The 15,581-nt window shown below is 42.9% G+C and overlaps 1 protein-coding gene across 1 annotated transcript in view; it reads right to left on the bottom strand.

Annotated features, from left to right (window-relative positions):
* Nucleotides 1-13,410, bottom strand: part of nubp1 (nucleotide binding protein 1 (MinD homolog, E. coli)) — a gene marked incomplete at its 5' end in the record, with an annotated part of 28,741 nt that extends 15,331 nt beyond the window's left edge. The window contains 2 exon segments of the mRNA NM_001292631.1: nt 12,778-12,911; nt 13,303-13,410. Of these exon segments, the coding sequence (NP_001279560.1) occupies nt 12,778-12,911; nt 13,303-13,410 (242 nt within the window).
* Nucleotides 13,411-15,581: the final 2,171 nt, after the last annotated feature.

Genomic DNA, 15,581 nt, shown 5'->3' with positions numbered 1-15,581 from the left:
TATACACCTTGGAGACGTCTCAAAAAATGGAATAAACACCAATTTAATTTTTTTGTAACGGGTGTTTTATTGGCGTTTATCGGTTAAAAGCCCTAACTATAATGCCTAATGTTAATTATATAACCTTAATGTTAAAGGAAGCTACCATTTTCAATCCCTTAATTTACGGCTGGCTGCTAGAACCTATTGTAATTAACGCTTGCATTTGATCCAGCGCATTGCACATCGGGAGGATGGCTCAAAAGCGCATCACAGGATTTACAGTCAAGTGTAGTGATTGTGTGTTCTGTAGGCTGACTATTCTCAGTGCCGAGGAGGTTGATGATCCATCCTCTACTTGGTATTGGTTTAAAAGGATCCGCTCTCAAATCAACTCCACTATTCGTTCATCATATAATCACAAGGCTGAAATACATGCTCTTACCACGAGCAGATAATGGCTGTTGTTGTGATTTAGGTGGGAGTCGGGTTCACTAGCTAGTCTCAGCCTGCTCAGGACCTATCAAAGTGAAATCGCCTTTGAGATGAGCTGATCCCTCCACCTGTTGTTTCCTCAACTCAAGCTCTGCAGCCATCACAGAAGGAACGTGATTGCTGCAACACAAAAAATGTTCAGCCAAGTCAGTACTTGAAAGTGTACGTGCCCAAGTACTGACTTGGCTGAACATTTTTTGTATTCAAGCTCTCTCTCTATTTCTCTACTCCATTTTGTTCGTACACTCAGTTTACTCACGTGGTTGACAATAAGGGTTTCTTTGAACAAAAAAAACTAAGAGAATAAAACATGTGTTTTTTTGTCACTTTACTGACTTCAGCAAAGGAGACATCCTCCCCATGTGAAAGGCACTGTATAAATGCAATTTGTTGTTGTTCACCCTGTAGACTGGATATATTTAAGTCGATTGATATGTCACGGAAATTCAGCAGACAATTGTTCACAGCAGTGTCCCACATATAGCCATGGATTGAGTGAGCAAATTATTATGATTATTTTTCTTTTGTTTTCGAAGGGATTATTACCCCTGGAAAGCGATCCACCAATCGACCAACAACTGGGTTCCTACTTACTGCTAGGTAAACAGAGGCGTGTGGAGTAAGGTTTCGCCCAGCCCGGGAATTGAACCCGGGTCCTCTCTCGCTTGAGAGGCGAGTGCTCTACCCATTATGCTACAGGACTTCAATATGTCCTGGTTTGCAGATAAAACAGGACACAGTCAGCCTTAGAATTACTTTACAGTCTATTCTGTGAAGCGCTTTGAGGTGTCGAGAAGGCGTGAAAAGCGCTATATCAAATGCAAGGATTTATTATTTATTTTTATTATTACTACAGTGTTCGCTATAACTGGATTGGACATACCTTCAGGGACTGTAATTTTTTAAAACCCAGGGTAATTGCCTGTTTACAGGACTGCGCAACATTAAAGCATTTGCTTAATGTTTCAACAGGGAAGCAATGAGTGCACCAAACTGCAAGGTGTGGTACAAGGTGTGGAGTCCAGTAGAGTAGTAATTAGTGCACTAGCCTCTTAAGTGAGAGGACCCGGGTTTGATTCCCAGATGGTTTCATTACTCCACATGCCTCTGTTTACCTAACAGTAAGTAGGGACCCTGTTGTGAATCGATTAATAGATCGCATTCCGGGCTTAATGATCCCTCAAAACGAAATTGATCACTCAATCCTCCTAGGAGAGCCGAAAGGCAGAGACAACGAGAAAACTCAATGCAATTCAGGGAGGTAAGGGTTTACCTGGAAGTTTCTTTCTAGGCTCCGAAGGGCAGCCAGGCAAGCTCAGGGTTAGGGTTTTAGTTTGATTATTGCTCATCAGCGGGGAAGCTGCAAGCGGGATGTGGTCAGCGCCATGAATGGGCAGCCGTCTCGAAGGCATGATAAGGCGCTATATCAAATGCAAGGATTATTATACCCCTATAGTTTACTCTTTTGTAGATATTCATCTAGTTCCCTTTTGAAAGCTAATATAGATTCTGCCTCAACCGCCACACCCGGCATGGCATTCCATACCCAAACTGCTCTGTGTGTGAAAAACATTTCTCCTAACCTCCCCATTTGCCCGTTTACTAACAATCTTAAAATGATGCCTTCTAGCCACTGACTCACTCTCCCTTTTTGCTCTATTCCTTCATTCCCTCAGGTCGCTCAGCTCCGAACCAACATTAAAATAATTCAAAATGGACATCAATTTTAATTTGAAACAGAAACCACACTGAATTGATAACTCTGAGAAAGCAGCTCCCTTCAATGTGTTGCCTTCTGTGTTTGTGAGCCCTGGGGCAAGGATGGATTCTCACTGAGGTGTCGTAATAGATAGCCCCCCCCACCGCCTCCCCCCAGGCCCAGATTATTTAAATCAGCAACAATAAAGCAGGCATTTGGTGCAAACAAACACTATAATAAACATAAATAAACACTGAGACTATAAGATCAAACATACAACTTCTGTGGAAAAACATCTGAGCTGAACTGATATTAAAATGGTGTCACAATGGTGGGATACAATACAATTAGCGATTCAAAAATATTTTGCCCTTTGGCAAGAGGTAATTAAAAGTTATTTCTGACAAGGCGTGCAGACACTAGTTCTCTTCAGACCTATTTGGTGGGGAACGCTAAAACATATACATCACTGTCAGCAAATCTGTGCGAAGGATGCGTTCTCTTATTGTGCAATTGAAATAATAATCCTTGCAACTAATACACGCCTCTCACATCAGGACTCCTCAAAGCACTTCACAGAATTTACTGTAAAGTCCAGTGACTGTGTATTTGTGGGCGAACATGCCAGCCAATTTGAATGCACCAATGTGATGGGCCGAATGACCTCCTTCTATGCTGTATAATTCTACAATTCTATCTCCCACAGACAGCGGCTAATGAAGCAAATCGATAATTTTATCTGGGGGGATTATTGGCCAGGACATTGGGAGACACTCTCTTTTCGAATGAGGCTATGGGATCTTCAACATCTACGTGAGCAGGCAGCTGGGACCTTTTAATTAACACCTCAAATAAAGGGTGGCACCTCCGATAATGCAACAGCCTCCAAAACTGCATTGGAGCATCAGCTTAGACTGTAAGGCTCGTTCTCTGCGGTAGATTTCTGCAATCATATTCCTTTATGGGGTTTTACCATTCAACCAGTGTTCTCGTCTGTATCATTTTCCACTTGGCTGATGTCAGATAGACAATTTGAGGAGTTTCTCTCTCCCAGTGTTCTGGCCAACAATCCCCCCAGATAAAATTGTCCATTTGCTTCAATTAATAAACGATTGTGGGACGCTGCGGTGCGCACATTGGCTGTTACGATTTTCCAACGTAATACACTACACTTCACAGTGAATCCTGTGAAGCGGTTTGAGATGTTTCAGCAATGTTTAAGTCGCTGTACCAAATGTAAACGTTATAAGTTGTTATTGGTGCCATTATTGGAAGCGCTCTGGGACATTCCCCCATGTGAAGGGCGCTATATAAATGTAAGTTATTATCGTTAAGGTTTAGAAGAGTTGACGATAAAATGTGGAGTCCTGTAGCTCAGTGGTTAGAGCACTCGCTTTGCAAGTGAGAGACCTGAGTTCAATACCAGGCAGAGGGCGAAACCTTGGGCAAGTTTCCTTACTCCACACAGAGCCTAATAATAATCCCTCCAAAACCAAAAACAATAATAAATTGGTCATTTTCAATCTACGACTGTTTGTGGGACATTGCTGTGCGCAATTGGCTGCCGCGTTCGCCCACAAATATACAGTCAATTCACTTTACAGTGTGTTCTGTGAAGCGCTTTGGGACGTCCTCCCGACGTGAAAAGCGCTATATCAAATGCAAGGATTATTATTATTATTATTAAAATGCTCAAAACGTTTATTTTTGACAGTTTCTCCCGTCTCACATATTTATGACATACTCGTGTTTATGTGCTGCATTCAGATATGTGGTTAGAATAGCTGCAAGAGGGTGGGACGCAGGGATGTAAGCGAACAGGAAGTAGGTTTAAAGGTATCTTTATCTACTTAATAATAGTAACAATTCAGATGAATACACGTCCCTTTAATTAGTTACTCATTGTGAAAATAGTATGATCAAAGAAACACTGACAGAAACAGTGCAGCTGTACAGTAGACAGAAAAACATTGTTTGAATAACTAAATTGATGTAAAATCTAGATTTTATGGCTACTGTACCAGGTGCATTGCTTGTAATTCTAGAATAGACTGGAATGTTAGGAGTCCAGCTTTTCCAACAGCTGCAAACAGATAGTCAACAGAACTGAGCAATTATCACCTCTTTGCCCTCTCACTAAATGGCATCCATTCAACTTGGACCAGAATGGACACATCCCTTTTCAGGCAATGCAGGTTTGCTGTGCAGGATCGAGCCAAAAAGCACCTCTCCAGCAGCCCCTCACACTGCCAACAAGCAGTCTTTACAGCTGCCAAAGTAGTGCTTTAATGACAGATTGCTGTCATATGCGAGCAACACAATCACGGGTGGAGATGAAAGGCTTGTGCATCAGTGCTGGCAGGAAACTGCTGCAGTCACTGGGGTCCCTATAATTGTGGTGGAGGCTTTAAAATTCCACGTGCAGAACAGTCAAACCTCATTATCAGAAACTCCCACAGAAAAGGACAAGCTCGGGGCCCTTTGAATTTCTAACTTCAGTCTTTAGTCATTCATCACAGACTTTGAAACAAACACGGGTTCAATTACCGCTTCCAGGACTTTGCAGCAAACAGCCAACTCACACCTGTGTGCCACAGAGATGCCTGTAAACAGCAGACATCAGGCATGTCCAGAGAGGGAAGCAGAGCAGAGGCTTACCTACTTTAGAGGAAATAATGTTTACAGATTTTATTTTTCTGCCTACATCAGTTATACTTGCTGGTGAAATTACAACAAGTAATCAAATAAGCCCAAACAGCCTCACTGAGGAGAGATAGCCAGGCTGCTCAACCACTCACATTGCCTTGCCTCAGCCAGCCACCAGCACATTGCTGTCACAAACCTGGACGCACTGCGGACGGATACTTCTCTCTCAGTTTACAGCGACGCAATAACCCCTGGCTTGTGCCTGAAATTAAAAATAATCAGTTCTCTTCAGCGGAGATGTATATGTAAAGTGCCTTTTGAGTGCATTTTGCTCCTTGAAATGTTGCTGAAGAGCCAAACGCAATGTCTGGCTCCTTACAACAACAACAAATGACATTATATGTTGAGTTTTACGTCGGAAGATTTAACGTCAAAATCAGGTCTTTGTTTGTTTAATGGCCCCGGTGCAGTACATCAGGCCTCCACAGTGCACTTGGGTTTGCCAGTGGTATAAATGCAGCATTGGATGTTCACACTATTCCGTGTATAACTCGCACTATACTGAAGAGGTCAGTATCCTCATATAGAACTAATAACCAGCAGTGGCTCTTGGGTATTGCTGGCTGCCCGACAAAGAGATTTATATTATTAAAAAAACACCATCTAAACAGTACTGTTCTCAATGCTCTGCCATTGTGACTTCAAACAGTAACCACAATATTACACAATAACTATCAGCTTCAATTCGTTCGGGGCACTGATTACCGCACCGTCCCTTTACCTCTGGGATCTGCGTTCAAAACTTTCCTCTCGTTGCCAATTGCAAGGATTCTGACCGACTGTGATGGATGTGTGGGCAGTTTCGTGCCAGATCCAATCATCTGCACAACACCGCCAGAAATCTGTACGCTAATTGGAGGTCCCACTCGGAAGCTATGTGATGGGTGTGGGAAGAGGAATGGCAAAGCAGCAGGGGGCACTCTAGACTGTGTGTAACCTGTGACACACACTTGGACGTGCTGGATGCCAACCCGGAGATGCCAAGAGCAGAAAAGCAGCCCACGCCCTAACACAGCCTCTGCCTCAAGGAAAACGATATTTGAAACTTTATTCACTTTGGCTGAAATTTAGCACCTGCTCCACATGAGGCAGTGTGATCTGGATCAATCCAGCAGTCAAGTCTGAGAGCACACGCATTATAATAATAATAATCCTTGCATTTGATACAGCGCCTTATCACGTCGTTGAGACGTCTCAAAGCGCTTCACAGAATATACTGTAAAGCTTAAATAGAGTTCCGTAGCATTGTGGTTAGCGCACTTGCCTCGCTAACAAGAGAACCTGGGTTTGATTCGCAAAACCTTAGGCAAGTGGCCTTACTCCACACTCCTCCGTTTACTGTGTAATTGACTATATTTTGTGGGTGAAATGCAGCAGCAATTGTTCACAGCAGTGTTCAATACACAGTCATCGACTGAGTGACCACATTTTTTTTGGAGGGATTATTATCCCCGGAAGGCAATCCGCTAATTGACTGACAACCGACTTACTGCCGGTTAAACAGAGGCGTATGGAAATTTGTCCAAGGTTTCGCCTTGGAACAAATGTGTGAATCTGGAATTGGAAAAGAGATTCAAAAGGTTGTTGAATAGTTGCTACTATGACGAATACTATCTTTGGAGTTGGGAGGAACAAACACTAGCATAATGTGTAGAATTCTGATGGGCAAAGGGAGGTTAGCCACCACCTTCCAACACTGACCGAAACAAACATTACACTCTGATCTTTTATTGCTGCTGTTATTCTTTCTCTTTCATCTTCCGTTTCTATTGGTAATTATTAGCAAAAGAGAGTGTTCACTAACACAAACCCCTTGACACCTGAATATCATTTTGCATCTTTCAAAATACTCGCATGTCTTTTAAGAGTATTCAGAATCAAAAATTATATACAAAAAAAATGCTATACTCTGTGAGTCCAGCTAGAGGAAAGGGGATTCCAAAGCAGTGTTCAATCAACCAAACCATTAACAAACAGGAACATTCCATCAATGGTGTGTGTTAGATGTTATTCAAAAGCTTAAATAGAGCTCCGTAGCACTGTGGTTAGTGTGCTTGCCTCACAAACAAGAGGACCGGGTTTGATTCCCAGGCACGCTGAAACCTTAGGCAAGTGCCCTTACTCCACACTCCTTTTACCTAGCAGTAAGTAGGAACCGGTTTGTTAGTCGATTGGCGGATCGCTTTCTGGGAGTAATAATATCGCCCCACCCCTTTCCCCCCAAAATTTGGCCACTCAATCCATTACTGTTTGTGGAACACTGCTGTGCGCAATTGGCTGCCAAGTTTAACCCAGAAAATATACAGTTAATTCACTTTACAGCATATCCTATGAAGCACTTTGAGACGTCTCAACGACGTGATAAGACGCAACATCAAATGCAAGGATTATTATTATTAAATTTATGGTTTGTTGCTTAAAACAGTCACAAAAAAACTGCCAGCCCTTCTCCGTGTGAGCATGGATTTCTTTTTAATACGGCTAATTTCTCCCAATTCCTGCTGTTTAGTAAATTACAAGTGAAAGTGAGTCACCATCACACGCCCTGTGGGAACAGATTCAAAGTTACTTGAGCGCATTAAACCTCAGTTTTCCTTCAATCAAAACAAGCAACACTCAAAAGCACGGAGGGAAAATAGGTCACTGCTGAACTGAACTTTATCCTCCCTGCATTGTGGAGTTGCCTCTTGTAACAATAATCCTTGCATTTGACATAGTGTCTGATCACGTCGTTGAGACGTCTCAAAGGGCTTCACAGAATATACTGTAAAGTGGATCGACTGTGTATTTTGTGGAGGCGAAACACATTCCAACATACAGCAATATTGTTTATATAATTTTTTGTGCTGGATATTCTTAAAAGGCCCTTGAAAGCTGCAAAAGGGTATTCAGGTGTGAAGGGGTTTGAGTTTGCTAAGAATTACTGATAAAAACGGAAGATAAAAGAGCAGAAATAACAGCAGCAGTAAAAAGATCAGAATGCAGTGTTTGTTTCATTCCGTGTTGGAGGGTAGTGGATAACCGCCCTTTGACTAGCAGAATTCTACAGATTATGCTGGTATCTTCGCTCTCAGGGACCTGCATGCTAGTACGATTGTCTCATCAACACAAAACAAATTTGCACAGAAGGCCCATTGCTCCCTTGATCCCTTCAGGACACGAGCTCAACGATTTCTGTCAGAAGAATCCAAAGCTATTTGATGGCATCTGCTTAGAGAGCATATGATAAACTGATTTAAAACTACTGTATTTAGGAACAAACATAATTCTTTAGGTACTATTGTCTGACAAAGCAAAGCTGAAGATATTTGCCCATGGCACAGGTGTTTTTTTAAAAAAAACTTTCCACTACATCATCTTTAAAATCAAGAGATATATGTTGAATTGGATTCCAAAGTGCCTTGAAACTCAACTCCCCTGGGAAAGAGCTTGACCAAATGTTTTATGAATGAGCAGAGAGGCATTTTATTCTGACTAAGTATTTCAAAGGAAAGAATAAAAGGTTCCAAATCACATCAATTGGATACTCAGAATGGTCTAGATTCATTTTTTTTACTATTTCACATTTTTAATCAGTAAGTTTAAAGTCCACAAGAATGAACAGCAGATGTATGCTAGCATTATAATAATCCTTGCATTTTAGATAGTGATTTATCAAGTTGTCGAGACATCTCAAAGCGCTTCCCAGGACCCACTTTCAAATGTAGTGACTGTGTGTATTTTATGGGCGAATGCGGCAGCCAACTTGTGCAGAGCAGTGTCCCAAAACAGCAATTTACTGAGTGACCAATTTTATCCTGGGAGATTGTCTGCCAGGACAGCGGGAAAAACTCCCTTTTCTTTTCAAATTATGCCATTGAATCTGTAAAGTTCACTTGAACAGACAAGACGGGACCTTGGTTTAATGTCTAATCTGAAGAATGGCATTTCCAACAATGTGGTATATTCCCAGCACAATATTGGAGTGTCAACATAGACTATATGAGTTCTAAGTCCCAACGTGGAGCTTAAACCACAATTTTTTGACTCCGAGACGAGGGTGCTACCAACTGAGCCAGACTGACACAAGGTAGAATTGCTTTTGTCTGCCAAGATCAATTGTTACCAGACAAACATCAAACATAATGAACCACATAGATTTTGGGTGTGTTCAGTTGTGATTATGCAAAGATCATGAGCATTTTAACAAAAAGGTCAATGTCAGGGACATTTACAATGTTAAATCATCCTATTGTAAAGCTGATATGAGAATGCTGAGGCCAGGAACAGCACGACGTTGTTCAGCCCATTGAGCCTGTATACACCACTTCAATTTTTCTTCCAATGTAAAAGCTGATTGTTAAAAGTTAATAGACTAACCTTGAATCCTCTGCTGCCAAATGTTCTCTACTTAAAACTGCCTTTTTCCTTTAGGCCACTTGAAACAAGGGAGATTAAGGAATTGCAACACATATTGTAGAGAATAGTTACACATGGCAAGGGCGCTAATGTGCCCCCAAAGCATTTTTAAGGGGGGGTGGGTAGTATCCATCATTTAAAACACACACAAGCCGCATTGCTGGGACGTTGAGATCCTGCCCGGGTTCAGTTAGTCTGACCCAATTAACAATGTGTAACCTGGTCTTTGTAAACATAGTCAGGACCTTTGACTTACAATCGGAATGCGTGATCTTATCATGCAGTCAGTGCACTAGCAAAGTAACCTTGCTTCTATTTAAACAGCAAGATTTATAAAGCTGCAGGAATAAACTAACTGATAGGAACACAGAAAAACAGGATCAAGAGGAGGATATTCAGCCTGTTCCAGCAGTTAATTAGATCTTGATGGATGTTTCCATCCCGATGCCCTGCCCTTTCCCCACACCCCTTATTCCCTCTACTTTGCAACACTCTGCCTGTTTTTCTCTTTCAAACGACCCCCACTGATTCCGGAAATGGCAAGGACAAACATTCCACTGACTCCTCCAATTAAAAGAATCTAATTCAGGAATATTTACAGCACAGATTGCTTGTAAAGACCAAGGGAAAGAGAGAGCACCACCCAGTATTAACATTTACGATTCTTTTAAAATAATAATAATCCTTGCATTTGATATAGCGCTTTTCACATCTTCTAAATGTCTCAAAGCACTTCACAGAATATACTGTATAGTGAATTGACTGTATATTTATGGAGGAAATGCAGCAGCCAATTGCGCACAACAGTGTCCCATAAACAGTCGTGGAATGAGTGACCAAATTATTATTTTTTTTATTTATTTTCTTGAGGGATTATTATCAGACATGTGGGGTAAGGAAACTTGCCCAAGGTTTCGCCTTGCTAGGAATTGAACCAGGTCTCTCATTTGTGAGGCGAGTGCTGAAACCACTGAGCTACAGGACTCTTTTTGAGAAACTGCGTATAGGCCTCAAAACAGCCCCTCAAAAATCTCGCCATATTAGGTTTAAGAAGTCCATAAAATTATTAGCGGAGGGAACGTGTTGGCATTTTAATTTTTAAAAGTGGAGTTTTTAACCCCCCCACTGTGTTTATGTTGTCCTGGCCAACAACACTCCAGGATAAAGTTGTGGGACATTGCTGTGTGCAAACTGACTTCTGTGTTTGCCTACAATTACAAACATGCTTTACAGTAAAAAAAATCCTAGAAGCGCTTTGACGACATGATAAGGTGGTGTATCAAACGGGAGCATTGGCCTTTTTACCTCCCTTAGTATTTTTCGTGCCTTTAATTTTGGCGACTTTCGGAAATTGTAAAGTTACCTCACTTTCTTTTGATTTATTGCTCTGTTCCTCAGGGCACATAGGCAGCTGTTTACATCATGCTCAAATGAGATCTCAGTAGTCAAACAATGTGAGCCCATTATTCTGATACTCAGATCAGATGTGGGAATGAAATCCCTTTCCCCTCATGTTTGTGGAAATATCTCAAAATCAAACAGGAAGAATACGGTATTAAAGTCAAAAAGGACAGAATTTTTAAACTCTGCATCAACACAAATATTCTCTGACTGCTAACTAAAGCCACGATTTAAGTGCACAGAGCGATTTTAAACATTTCTGGCAAAGTAAAAAAAATGTGGCGTTACGTTAGTAATTTTGCATGTACAAATAGAAAGTTTCCAACAGAACTAATTTCTTGAAACTGATGCAACAACTTGTGACAAAAAGGCCCTTAACCATTTTGTTTGAAATGTGCAACCTAACCACTGAAATGCTGGGGTTTCTGCCTTAGCAACCTTGTTACCAAGTGTGGTGAGTTAAGTGGGAGATACACACAGCTCTTGTTTATTTGCAATGTCTGTTGGCCAGGAGATATATAGACACAGATTACGCCCGCCTACAAATACACAATCACTACACCTCGCAGTAAAATCCAGGGAAGCACTCTGAGATGTCTCAATGATGTTGATAAGGAGCTATATTAAATGCAAGAATGATGATATATCTGTGGCAATTGCTAGAGGGGATTTTGTTCTTATAATGAGAAATTTCCTCTACTTAAGTCTTAGTGATGAATCACTGGATTTCTAGCTTCCCTTTCTGTTGCAGCTTTGGAAGAGCTAAAAATAATAATCCTTACATGTGACACTTGGTGTCTTTGACGTTAAGAGGATGTCTTCATTTTACTGTGAAGTAAGTGACTGTGTAGTTTGTAGGTGAACGCAGCAACCAATTTGCACACAGCAATGTCCCACAAATAGCCATGACCAATTTTATCTGGGGGATTGTCAGCCAGGACACCTTTCTTCTCTTTTCGAAAGATCTTTGTAACCGGCTATGTAAAACATATAATAATAATAATAATAATAATAATAATCCTTGCATTTGATATAGCGCTTTTCACGTCAGGAGGACGTCCCAAAGCGCTTCACAGAACACACTGTAAAGTGAATTGACTATATTTGTGGGCGAACGCGGCAGCCAATTGCGCACAGCAATGTCCCACAAACAGTCGTAGAGTGAAAATGACCAATTTAATAATTGTTTTTGGTTTTTGTTTTTTGGAGGGATTATAATTAGGCGTGTGGAGTAAGGAAACTTGCCCAAGGTTTCGCCCTGCCTGGAATTGAACTCAGGTCTCTCACTTGCAAAGCGAGTGCTCTAACCACTGAGCTACAGGACTCCACTCCTCAACATGGGGCAGAAATCACACATCTTTCTTTGTGCATTTGCTACATCTTCTTGAATGAATGCTCCCCTCCCCATTTCCACAAGCCATAATCAAATCCAATCGGATATGCTAGTCTCCAGGAATAAAATGTCGGAATGGTATTTTTCAAATTATTTCAGGGTAAGGACCTGCAAGAACACTGATCAGTGGGAGTGAGGGTTTGCTAACAACCAGAATGTCCAACTTAAGTTGGCAACCACTGGAGGTCAAAGCAGATAGGAACTCCCCTCAAATGTCATCAAAAGCTACACTTGCATATTATAACAACAGTTATATCTTTATAATAAGATGTTATTGACTGGGGGTCCCGGAGTGTGTGTTGGGGGGCTCTGGAATGTGTGTTGGGGTCACTGATGCAGATTAACCATTACTCAGGTTCTCACGGGTGAGCCTGAATTTATTACACTTTTTTTAATGAGTTAATATAATAATAATCCTTGCATTTGATATAGCGCTTTATCATGTCGTTGAGGGGTCTCAAAAGCGCTTTACAGAATATGCTGTAAAGGGGACTGACTGTATTTTGTGGGCGAAAATGTATTTAGTTCAGATCATCTCCAGGTACAAGTGAGAAGATGAAGATGCTGATCTGTGCTGGAGCAGTTACATGGAACTGGACACCCTCATATAGCTGCCACCAGCCATTCACAGTAGCCTGCAGTGAGCGCTAGAGGCTAACCCTGGCACTTGTTGAATGAGAAGATAAAGAGAGACGAAACTGCTAACCTGTTTCGTTTCATCACTTGCTATCCCATGTGCTAGGTGTGCACTGAAAGTGCTCTTTCCGACCCCTCCTTTTCCAGATAAAACAAGGATTTTATGTTTTACAGATGCCATCTTCTCTTTAATCTCCTGAATAGCTGGAGCGTAAAACAAAATGCAAAGACTGAGAATTCACTACAGTAGATTGACTGTGTATTTTGCTGATGAAACGCAGCAGCCAATCGCGCAAAGCTGTATCCCACAAACAGTTGTAGATTGAGTGACTCAAATTGTTTTTGTTTGAGGGATTATTACCCCTGGAAAACGATCCGCCAATCGACTGACAACCAGATTCTTACAACAACTTTCATTCATATACCACCCCTCACGCAGGATAGAGTCCCAGAGGCGTGTGGAGTAAGGAAACTTGCCTGAGGTTTCGCCCTGCCTTGGTATCGAACCCTGGATCCTCTCGCTTGGGAGGCGGGCGTGCTAACCAATACGCTATGGGATTCCACAGTTTCTGATGAGTTCCTCTTGAGAACGTACCTGGATCCGGAGCCTTTGCGATACCCGAGGCACATATTGCTTGATTCGGGCAGCCCTGACATGCGGAAGCTTTTCCGGCCTGTTCGCTCACTGTTCCCGGGCAATCTGAAATTGAACGCAAAGGGAAATCTCACTCACTCGTTGACCTCAATCAAACATTGCTCATGGTCACCAAATCACCACTTCCTGAGAAACCACCAACGGCTGAATCATCCACAGAACCACAGCATCCCAGCTGACATTTGGGTAGCAGACAGCAGGGCTCTCACTCTGCTGTTACCCACACAAAGCCTCAGAGAAAGTTTGTCTGGGGAAATTTCCAGTTTTATTCACCGTTGTGGCCATACTGTGGAACATATGGAGTTTTAGAAGGACCAAGATATCTGAGGCTTGAAATCTGTGGGATTATTTCCCAATGTGAAAGGCGCTATACAAATGTAATCTTGTTGTTGTTGTTGTTATATTTAATACCAGAGCGTTAGTGGCAATATTTTACTGTTTTCAGATCAGCAGATGATACTTCTTGTCCCGCAGTGAATTTGATTTAAGACTTGGACAGATTTACAGGCTCCAGGTTTTGTTTCATCTTTTTTCCAAGCTTCAACTCTTTCCCCATCACTTTAGATGCTGGATCACGTTGGGCCCCCTCTGGGTTCCACCCCCTCCAAATCCTGACTCATTGGCCAAACATCATAACTCATTCTACACAATGAGCAACAGAAGGCTATTAATAATAATGCCCACATTTAATAATGCACCTACAATAACAAACTTCTCGAAACACTTCACAGGGAATCGCTGTAAAGTGTCTCTGTATTTTGCAGACAAATACAGCATCCACTCTTATGCACAAACTCTTAAGGGTTACGGGTTTCCGCATGTGTCAGATACCCGACTGACCAAAAAAAAATCAGAGGAGTGTCTACCAGCAAAGCAGGAGTAGGTTTCCCGAGTTGTTGTCAAGTTGGTGTCAATAAAGCTTAACAAATGCAACATTTGTCAATTTTTCCCCTCTTTTTGGTCAGCCGGGTGTCTGACACATGCGGAAACCCATCAACTTGCTTAAGAGGGGCAGACCAGTCACTGGGGTCAGGGAATCATCCCACACATCTCCCGTTATCCCGGCAAACCCAAAGCCCTAAGACCTCGGGTGGTCCTTCCTGGACAAGCAGCGGGAACGTTTGCCAGGCAGTGCTCTCAATGGCAAGCTGTGTGGGTTTAGCTGGTTAGACTCCAGCAGAGCCCCGAGGCTCTGGAACTCTATCCCCCAGTGCCTTCGCCGCTTCCTCCCTTCCTCCTTCAAGGCCGGACCTTTCTCTTTGACCGAGCCTTCAGCTCCCCTCTCGACTCTCTTCCCCTTCTCGCTCCCTCCCATCCCACCCCCACCTGACCATTTCCCCCCTCCGTCCTCCCTTTCCCCCCCACCTGACCATTTCCCCCCCCTCGCTCCCTCCCTTTCCCTCCCCTCACCCTGACCATTCCCCTCCCTCGCCCCTCCCTTCCCTCCCCTCACCCTGACATTTCCCCCTCCTCGCTCCCTCCTTCCCCCCACCCTGACCATTTCCCCCCTCCTCGCTCCCTCCCTTCCTCCCCCCACCCCTGACCATTTCCCCCCTCCTCGCTCCCTCCCCCCACCCTGACCATTCCCCTCCTCGCTCCCTCCCTTCCCTCCCCTCACCCTGACCATTTCCCCCTTGCTCGGTCATGACCCAACTGTGCAGCGCCTTGGGACGTCCTCCTGACGTGAAAGGCGCTTTATAAATGGAATCTTGTTGTTGTTGTTGTTGTTACCCCCAACGCATTCTCTGAGGCCCCCAATCCTTGGTTCTTGCCAACCTGCGCCTAACAGTGGAGTCCCATGAGCTAGCTGTTAGAGCCTCGCATGTAAGTGAGAGAACCGAGTTCAATTCCCGGGCGAGGCGAAACCTTAGGCAAGTTTCACTACCCTACAGCTCTGTTTACCTAGCAAGGTAAATTGTAGTCGATGGACGCTTCCGGAGTAAAACTCCCGACTAAAAATTGGTCATTAATTCACGATGTTTGTGGGACATGCTGTGCAAGTTGGCTGCCGCGTTCGCCCACAAAATATACAGTCAATTCACTTTACAGTATTTCTCTGTGAAGCGCTTTGGGACGTCCTCGAGTGAAAGCGCTATATCAAATGCAAGGATTATTATTATCTATTATTAAACTGTCCGATACAGGAGGTCCCAGGGAGATGCGATTCCCCAGCCTCTGGATTCTGCGAGTGTGCTACGGCCTGGTTTGGGTACCGTTGC

The sequence above is a fragment of the Callorhinchus milii genome, unplaced genomic scaffold (assembly GCF_018977255.1).
Source record: "Callorhinchus milii isolate IMCB2004 unplaced genomic scaffold, IMCB_Cmil_1.0 Scaffold16, whole genome shotgun sequence".
In the NCBI taxonomy this organism is placed as follows: Eukaryota; Metazoa; Chordata; class Chondrichthyes; order Chimaeriformes; family Callorhinchidae; genus Callorhinchus; species Callorhinchus milii.
Note: the sequence above shows the minus strand (reverse complement) of the source record. Positions and strands in the feature narration are given on the sequence as shown.